Genomic DNA, 10089 nt, shown 5'->3' on the forward strand with positions numbered 1-10089 from the left:
CACAATGGAGGGTACTCCTAAAAATTACATGTATATATTCATTAGTTATTTTTAGGTTAGATTTTTTTCTCTTAAAAATAAATTTTATTTATTTAAAAAGCGATTACTTTAGTATTTTTTCAGAAATGAACATTTAAATTTAAAAAAGAACATGATTATTTAAAAAAAAAATCTAAATTCTTATGTATTTGTTTAAATTAAATTGAAATACCTTAAGATTTATTATTGTACTTAATAAAAAAGTAAAATAACATTTTACCTAAAATAAAATAAAGTAAAATAATAATTCCTTTTTAAAAGGAAAATAACGTAGCTTACACGGCTTTTGAAAAGAAAGCAACATCATGTCCACATACATACGACTCACCTGGACATATAGCCTCCTTTAAAATTCCCCAAACGCGATATAAACCACGCGGCTCTGTGCTCCGTTTGGTACCAAACAAAACAAAACACGTTTCTGAAAATTTCTTCCTCTATTGATTGAATATTCTTTTCTTTAACCCTTTCCTTCAATTCCTTTTACTTTTCCAGATTCTCTTTCATGTTTTCTACATAACCTCTCTAATAATAATTCTCCGTAACGGTAATCTTTTTACATATCTCCTTTTCGGCTTTTACAGATTTGAAAAATCTCATCAATTCAACGATTCGGATTCGATGGCGGAAGAACACAGATGCCAAGCGCCGCGATTATGCGTCAACAATTGTGGATTCTTTGGCAGCACCGCCACGGAGAATCTTTGTTCAAGGTGCTATCGAGATTTGCAGGTTAAGGAACAACAAGCTTCATCGGCGAAGCTTGTTCTCAATCAATCAATCGCGGTGCCGGCGAAGGCGGCGTTGGTTTCTGAACCGTCAGCTTCGTCGCCGGAGCCGGTTGATTTGCCTAGCGTTGTTGAAGAGGCGAAGGCGAAACCGCTGCAGCAGAATCGGTGCATGACGTGTAAGAAGCGCGTGGGGCTCACCGGGTTTAAGTGCAAGTGCGGGATGATGCTGTGTGGGACCCACCGTTACCCGGAGCAGCACGGTTGTGAGTTTGATTTCAAGGGGTTGGGGAGAGAGCAGATCGCGAAGGCGAACCCGGTGGTGAAGGGTGAGAAACTCGAGAAGATCTGAGAAGAAAAGAAGGGTGTTATTGTCATCACGGTTGTTTTAGTTGTTATCGAATATGATCCGGTTTATTAATCGGATGTGGGGTTCGGGTCGGGTATTAGGCTCGTTGATTGGGTGGGTCGGTGGGTGGTGGTTTGGGTGGGTCATTGTTATTTGGTATTGTAGAAAATTTCATTTAAATGCATTTTAGTTCTTGTATTTACACTCGGTTTGAAAGAATTGTATCATATTTACATTTACCTTGCTCATAAAAAACACAAAGGTCTACATGGGTTGGGTTGGATCCAGTTTTACTCTAATTTATATCTAATCCATTTAAATTTCAATGGTTTGGATTAATTGGACAATTCATTATTTTCTTGTTAAAATTGATAAAATTTGGATTCACGGATGGTATATAAAATTTAAAAATACTTTTCGATAAAAAAATCCAATTCTAACAAAATTGTAACACAATTGCACTCATTTCAAATACAAAAATTAAATTAAACACGTCATATAATATTTTATAAAAATTATTCATACACTAATACAAAATTTCATAAAATACACTATTCTTATAAAATTCAAAAGCTGAAATAAATTAAATACTAGATAAAAAAGCCTGATTTAAATAAGCTCAATCGATTGGAGTTTGGAGTTTTAATTTAATCAATTGAATGACCTTTGCACACTTCTTTTCCAATCCAATATGATTCAAACTTCGTTTTGAAATCAATCAAATCTCAACATTGATGAAAATTGATTAAAATCTCTAGATATTTGATGAACCAATCGATTGGAGCCTCAACCAAATCTATTGGGAAGATATCTTTGGAAATATTCACTACTACAAAATAATTTTTTCGTCATACTAAACTATAACGGTCTGACTGTTAATCGTGGTAATACCTAATTTTTAGACGCGCTTTGTTTACTTATATTTACGAAAATACATTGTATTACAGTCAAACTAATAAACCATGATTATGCATTTATGGATTGACAGAGTTTGAATCACAACTCCAACAATTTTCTACTTTTTCATTACAATTAATATTGTCTTTATAACTATAATATATAAATTAAAATTAAAACACCTATCACCACGGTTGTTAATATGAACCGTTGTAAAAGTCATTATATTTCATCACGGTTTTTGAATACAACAGTGGTGAAATTATTTACTCATATATAATATAAGCGAATTAGCTCCCGCTTCTTGACAGTATCGCTATATCTATCACGACAAAACCCTATCATGCATTTTCTCTCTTCTTATTCGTCCTTAGCTCCCGCTTCATACATAAAGGTATTCTTCTTCTTCTTCCTTGTTCTTTCTTTTTCGTGTATGTTATTTTTATGCTCACATGTTTTTCACATGATTTTCTTCTTGTTCGAGAGTTTATGGTTTTTTTTTTGTATGTTGTTGCTCTTGTTGTTGTATGTTGTTGTTTTCTTGTTCTGATTTCATATCCTTCTCTCAACATGAATAGTAAGAGCAACAAGCTTATTCACTAGATTCAGGTTACTGAGGTTATTGATATGGTGGAGTTATGGTTTAACAAAGGCAAGAAAGCTGAATCTGTTAGGGATCACATTATTGTTGTTGAACCGTCTGATGGAACAGACTATAAGAAGATTCTTTTCAAGAATCTTAATCCTGAAAAGATGAAGAAGGTATAAGCTATTATGAATGACCTAATGAATCTGGATGCAATTGATTCCGAATCAAATGAAGACCTTGAGAAACCATGAAGATCTTGAGAACTGCACGAATTCAACTAGGCATGAAGATTGAAGGCCTTTGTTATGTTTTACATTATTTGTTGTTGGTTATTGTTGTTGTTGTTGCTTGTTATGTTAACAATGTACTGGTGGTTGTTGTTGCTTGTTATGTTAAAATGTTAATGTTAATTATGTTGTAGTTGTTGTTGCTTGTTATGTTACAATGTTAATGCTAGTTATGTTGTGGTTGTTGTTCCTTGTTATGTTACATTGTACTACTTATTATTATGTTAGAGTGTACTTGTAACACCCCAATTTTTTAAATTGTTTATTATTGGTGATTCATGATGATTTTCAGTATTTTATTTAATTATTAGATGTTGGTGCGATTTAAAATAAATTATTTGAATATGTGTTGGGATGCTATGATGGTTGTTATATGATGATTACATGATGAATTTCGTGTGCCTTATATGCGTGTATTTTTTATGTTTTGATGATTGAACTTATATCCACCATTGAAATTCTGGTATCAGATATGAGATGTCGAAGGTAATGTCACGACACTAATATCTGAATAATACAAATAGGATAAAGATAAAGAACAGTAATGCACGAGACACAAGCAATTGTTAACCCAGTTCGGTGCAACTCACCTACGTCTGGGGGCTACCAAGCCAGGAAGGAAATCCACTAAATAGAATTAGTTCAAAGACTCTCAGTAAACTACACAAGTTATAGTCTTTTTCACCTAATCTCTACCCGTATGACTTCTACCTAAGAACTCTTAGATATGAGATCCCATCTCACTCCCCCTCAATCACACCAGTGATATTTAACAAGAATTACAATGAAAAGAAGACACTCTTCAAAGACACACACTTGATCTTACTTAGCAACTTCAATCAAGTAGACACACACTCATGCTTAAAAGCTTAGAGTGACAAATTACAACTCAAAAATCAGACCAATTCAATCATCTATGGATGAATTGAATGACTTACAAGTCACACGACCACACAAGACTTAAACCCTTATTCTCTCTCAATATTTCGCTCTGTATTTCTTGTGTATCAAATCAGGTTTTCCATGTCCTTTTTATAGAAGCTTTCAGCTGGGCTTGGACATCATAAAACCCTAAAACTATTTTCCATTCAAATCTTCTTAAGACAGTTGGTTAGATCTCTTTGGAAAATAAGTTAAATCACGTTGTAATCATTTATTGATTGCGTTTGCAATTAACTCATCAATCAAACATAGATTTCCATTAAAAGCGCAATCACATAACACATAACATTCAGACTGAATATTCTGTGTACAGATGTCATGACATCGGGTCTGACATCCTGGAGCAATCCTGCAAACTTCCATTTTAAATATCCAGCAGGTACATTATATCAGATGTCATGACATTGGGTATGACATCGTGAAACAATCCTGCATAATTATATTTTAAACCTCCAGCAGCTACAAGATATCTTATGTTAAGACATCATATGTAACATCTTGTGAACACTCTTTGTTTTACCAAAATTGTTGCCAACACTTAGAACCAACAAACTCCCCCTTTGACAAATTTTGGCTAAAACATATATTTGTCCATTTTGTTCACAAGATAAATAACACATCAGCAGTTAAACAGCATAACAACATTTAAGCAGCAGCAGAAGCAAACAGAATTACTAGCTATAATAGCAACTAGTAAAACACACATGAAAAACACAAGGGTACTTTTTCTCCCCCTAAGTCTGTTCAATACCGACATCTCCTTCAGCACCTGTAACATTCAGAGTTACCCTCTGACATCTCCTTCAACATCACCTGTGCAACACAGAATATGCACAGAACATCAGACATCTCCTCCAACATCTCAGAACAGAACATCATTCTATTCCACATCAAACATCTCATTCAACATCATCAGTTGTTCATCTGTTTATCACACCCTGTAGTTCTCCATACACAGCTCCACATAATTAACACACTCTACAATTCTCCACAAAACTGCAGTTCTCCACAAAATACTTTCTCCCCCTTTTTAGTCAAAATAGACCAAAGGTGACCAATTAGACAAAATAAATGTCAATCAGTCCCGCAGAGAATGTCACAAGAGATGTTATAACATATAAAATGTTAAAACATAAATGTCATGTGGTACAAACCATAATTATACACAGCTGCAATAGCTGAGATAATCAGAAATCCATGTAACTCATAAAGAGCCCAAATATTACATCATGGCATCAGAAAGGACTGCCAAGAATTACAAACATTCAAACAGAAAAACAACAAAACATCCAAGCTTCCAAAACATCCATAACAGCATCCAGAACAGCACAGTCTTCATAACAGGGGGACCTTTACAAACTTAGTCTGAGGAAGTAGCATTTTCTTCACCTTCAAATTCAGAATTGCCACTAGATTGATCTTGAGAATTGGACCTCTCACTTGAGGTATGGGTATTTTACTCCTTGGCTATACCAACCTTATCCATCTCTTCCTGCTCCAAGCTACTAATGAGAACCTCTAAAGCCTCTTTCCTAGCCTTGGTAACCCTAATCCCAATTTCCAGCTCCTTACAAGTTTCCTTCAATTGAGCAATCAAGCCACCTTGAGAGGCTGGCTCCTTTCTTGCAGATGTCATGACAACATCATTGACATGGCTTCCTTCAAATAAGGGCCAGGGGCGTCACCTGGGATTACAGAAAATGGAATAACATCCAGCACGTCTTCATCTAGAAACTCCATGGAGGGAGTCCTTGCTTTATGAGTGGGTTTTGAACCAGAGGATGAGGGATGTTGAGTGATAACATGAAACTATATCACATTCTAGGACTCGATTTAATTAAATTATATTATTATTCACTTCAATTTATTTCATTTTATTCGATACTACTTGGTATTTTGCTTTCTATTTATCTCAGGTAGTTTATTTGAAGCACAAGTGAAAAAGGAAGAAAAGGAGGTGCAAAAAGAAATGAAAAGAAGCAAATTCCACCAAGCCAAAGCCCAGCCCAAAAGCACAGGCGATGCGCCTGTGACGAGCGTCACGCCCTGCCTACTTGTGTTACGAGCGTAACACATGGTGTGACGGACGTCACACCATTCTCCTATATTTTTGGCTTCAGAAGCGCAACAGAGGCACGTTGAAGCCTATTGTTACGCTTGACTATTGGAACGTGAGGATTTTTACACGGAAAGCTTTTGGAAACCGTTACAAAAAGTGAGCAATATAAATAGTGGCTTTTGGCAAACCCTGCAGCTCTCTCTCGGCCGTCTCTCTTCTTCGTGCTTTTTTCTATTCCAGCCGTGCAAGCATACTTTACAGCATTATTTTTTATAGTTTTTACTTTTCTTTGCAATTTCTATTTTCTTTTTCAGTCAAGCTTTCAGTACTTAATTAATTTTTCACACAATAGTTTCTACACCGGAAACTATTGTGTATCTTTTACCGGATCTAACCTTACGTTAGACCCTAGGTTTTTTTTATTCCTTCACTTTTATTTTCCTGTCCGACTGAAGAATTCAAGAACAAATCCAACCGGTCTGTGGTGGAGTGTTCAAGATTGCCATTAATTATTCAGGTTCTTTAATTATTGTTTGAATTTATATATGCCCTGCATTATTGTTTATTTATATTGTTTGCCTGAGATGGATTTATTTAAGCATGATGATTGTTTAGATCTGTTTAACATGTCTGGCTAATTTATTTAGGTATCGGTATGTAAAGTAAGTGGAATGAAGGAATCAAAACTAAGTTGGTTTAATTATGTTTAAAAAATAAAATCACTCTTTTTATGGTCTCAATTTACAGGTTTAATACCAAGGTTTTTGTACGAGAGTAAAAGACTAAAGAAGTTAAAATCAATAGAGCGAAAGTTTGAGTTTTTAACTGGACAGTGTAAATTGGACATTAATTCTAAATCAGGGCGAAAGCAATTTTTAGAGTTAATTAAATTCTAATCTTTTTCAAAAAGTATTTTTAAAAGTTAAATGTGAGGACGAGAGTTAAGCATTTGAATTTAATTATATAATCTAAGTCAACAGAGCGAGAGTTTGAGACGAGGGTGTTTAAACGATTAGTATTTTCTTAAAAAGAGTTTCTATGGATTCTATTGTTTTCAAAAAGTGATTTTGGACTTAACTAATAAGTGACAGCTACGTTAATATAAAGTCATAGTCTATTCAACAGAGCGAGAGTTTGAGAAAAGATTTTTAATCAATAGTATCTACCGAAAAGATTTATTTTAAAACCAAGAAACCAACGAAGATTTGATTCCCTTATTACGACGAACTACATACCGATATCTGCTTAATTGATATTTAATTTAGATCTAGTTTTAGTTTTAATTTTTCCCCCGAAACAATCAAAATATCATCCGCCTTAGCTTTACGAAGTAACCATAGAAAACGGTATATCGATTCATAAGTCCCTGTGGGATCGATATCTTTTAAAACTACGCGATTGAACTGTGCACTTGCAGTTAGTACCCCAATCGACTCATAAAGTCGCGATCAAGTTTTTGGGGCCGTTGCCGGGGATTTTTGTTTAGTCGATATCGTAACTCTTCTGTTACGCTGTAGAGACTAAGGCAATTTTCATTTTTTCTTTCTTTCGTTGATTTGTATGCCACACACTCGCTCACAAGGCGAGCCGTTTTACTTACGAATCAACGACATCGAACTATATCTCCGAGTCTTACGACGAATTCGGGAATATCGTGCTGCAAACAATCTCCCTCCTATCGAAGTGCCCGACCTCAAAAATATTCTTCCTTCACCAATACCCGAGATGGCAGAACCAACTCGTGCTCTTCGAGATTACGCCGCTCCATCGCAAGATGAGCCGCATTCGAGTATTGCTCCACCCGCAATCGAAGCAAACAACTTCGAACTTAAACCTTCTCTATTGCAGGCAGTACAACAAAATCAATTCTCTGGAAATCCTACCGAGGATCCAAACCTTCATTTATCCGTATTTGTCCAATACGCTGATACTGTTAAAGCTAATGGTGTCACTTCAGAGGCAATTCGACTTCGCCTTTTTCCTTTCTCGTTAAGAGATAAAGCTAGAAGATGGCTTCAGTCTCTTCCTTCCAACTCGGTTACCACATGGAACGAGTTGAAGAAAGTCTTCCTTGCCCGATATTTTCCTCCAAGCAAAACAACTATGTTGAGAGCCCAGATAAATGGATTTAAACAGAAAGATAACGAGTCTCTTTTCGAAGCATGGGAAAGATACAAAGACATGATGAGACTTTGTCCACACCATGGTTTAGAGGACTGGTTAGTAATTCATACCTTCTATAATGGTCTCTTGTACAACACAAGGTTAACAATAGACGCCGCAGCAGGTGGTGCACTTATGGATAAACCTTATGCCGATGCTTATCAACTTATCGAAAGCATGGCTCAAAATCATTATCAATGGGGAAGCGACCGAGCAATGGTAGAGAAACCTCAAACGAAAAGTGGCATGTACGAGATAAGTAGCCTTGATCATGTTAATGCAAAAGTGGATGCTCTGGTCCAGAAAATTAAAAGTTTGAATGTATCACCTCCAACCACCGTGGTTTCCGCAACTCAAAATTGCGAAGTCTGTGGAATCCAAGGTCACACTCCTGCAGATTGTCAACTCCTAACAGGAATCCAAGCAGAACAAGTGAATTATGCTCAAGGAAATCCCTACTCGCACACCTATAACTCAAACTGGAAGAATCATCCTAATTTTTCATATAAGAGTAATAATGCTTTATACGCACCAGGACAAGCTCCAAATCAAGCCCCAGCTATACCTCCTGGATATCAAAAGCCGACCCCATATACACCTAACAATAATGTTCCTAGGAAATCCAACTTGGAAATAATGATGGAGAACTTCATAGCTTCTCAACAGCAAACCAATAAAGATTTCTTAAACCAGAATATACACACTAGTGAACAAATCAAACAACTAGCAAGTAAAGTAGATGCTTTGGCTACCCATAACAAAATGCTGGAAACACAAATATCACAAGTAGCTCAACAACAAGCGCCTACTGCTGCCCCAACTGGTGCATTTCCTGGACAGCCCCAACCTAACCCGAAAAGCCACGCTCATGCAATCATACTAAGAAGTGGAACGGAAGTGGAAGGACCAGTAGATCCAAGAAATGAAAACCAAAACTCTAAGAAGTCAATTGAGGAAGAAAGTACACCTAAGGAAAAGGAAGAGAGTAATAAGGAAACCATAGAAAAGAAAAAACCTTATGTACCTCCACCACCTTATAAACCACCTATCCCTTACCCTCAAAGGCTTATTAAAACCAAAGATGCGGGCCAATTTAAAAAATTTGTTGACCTACTGAAACAGTTAAACGTTACAATTCCATTTACAGAAGCTATTACGCAGATGCCCTCATATGCTAAGTTCTTAAAAGAAATTCTTTCTAATAAAAGGAAACTTGAAGATAGCGAAACTGTTACACTCACTGCTGAATGTAGCGCTATAATCCAGAATATGCCTCCTAAACTTAAAGATCCAGGTAGTTTCTCTATACCCTGTCACATAGGGAAATTTGTCATAGATAAAGCCTTATGCGATTTAGGAGCCGGTATTAGTGTTATGCCCTTATCCATATGCAAGAAACTTGAAATGGGAGAATTAAGACCAACTAAAATGTCTGTGCAACTAGCAGATCGTTCTGTTAGATATCCCGTAGGAATTCTTGAAAACGTTCCCGTGCGCATAGGTCAATTCTACATCCCAACCGATTTTATAATTATGGACATTAGAGAAGATGAAGTTACACCCATTATACTGGGAAGACCATTCTTAGCAACTGCCGGTGCGATCATAGACGTAAAACGAGGACGACTCACTTTCGAAGTAGGAGAAGAGAAAATTGAGTTCATTCTTTCCCAATTTTTGAAAGCACCTGCAATAGATGACACATGTTACTTCATGGATATCATCGATGAATGCATAAAAGAAACAGAGTTAGAAAAGGACAAATCGTCTGACTATCTTGTAGAAGACAAACTCAACCAATGTTTAGCAATAACACCGGATCCTACGCAATGCCTTAAGAAACCAACCCTAGACCTGAAAACACTTCCCAAAAATCTGAGATATGAATTCCTAGACTTAGAACTTGAACGACCAGTGATAGTTAATGCAGACCTAGGAAAACTCGAAACCAAAAAACTCTTGCATATCTTAAGAAAATATCCAACCGCACTAGGATACAACATCACCGACCTTAAAGGAATAAGTCCTTCTATTTG

General features: G+C 36.2%; 1 protein-coding gene and 1 non-coding gene across 2 annotated transcripts; one reads left to right on the forward strand and one right to left on the reverse strand.

Moving 5' to 3' along the window:
• Positions 1 to 203: 203 nt before the first annotated feature.
• On the forward strand, positions 204 to 1415 carry LOC127086612 (zinc finger A20 and AN1 domain-containing stress-associated protein 3). Its single transcript, XM_051027394.1, has one exon. It carries the CDS (start codon positions 661 to 663, stop codon positions 1117 to 1119), a length of 459 nt encoding a protein of 152 aa, XP_050883351.1. The 5' UTR covers positions 204 to 660; the 3' UTR covers positions 1120 to 1415.
• Positions 1416 to 7993: 6578 nt separating this feature from the next.
• On the reverse strand, positions 7994 to 8100 carry LOC127088445 (small nucleolar RNA R71). Its single transcript, XR_007790280.1, has one exon. It is a non-coding gene; the product is annotated as a small nucleolar RNA R71 (small nucleolar RNA).
• Between the last annotated feature and the right edge of the window lie 1989 nt (positions 8101 to 10089).

The sequence above is a fragment of the Lathyrus oleraceus genome, chromosome 5, assembly GCF_024323335.1.
Source record: "Lathyrus oleraceus cultivar Zhongwan6 chromosome 5, CAAS_Psat_ZW6_1.0, whole genome shotgun sequence".
Lineage (NCBI taxonomy): Eukaryota > Viridiplantae > Streptophyta > Magnoliopsida > Fabales > Fabaceae > Lathyrus > Lathyrus oleraceus.

Coding starts and splice junctions, on each gene's coding strand:
- LOC127086612 (XM_051027394.1), top strand. CDS start 661: ATGGCGGAAGAACACAGATGCCAAGCGCCGCGATTATGCGTCAACAAT.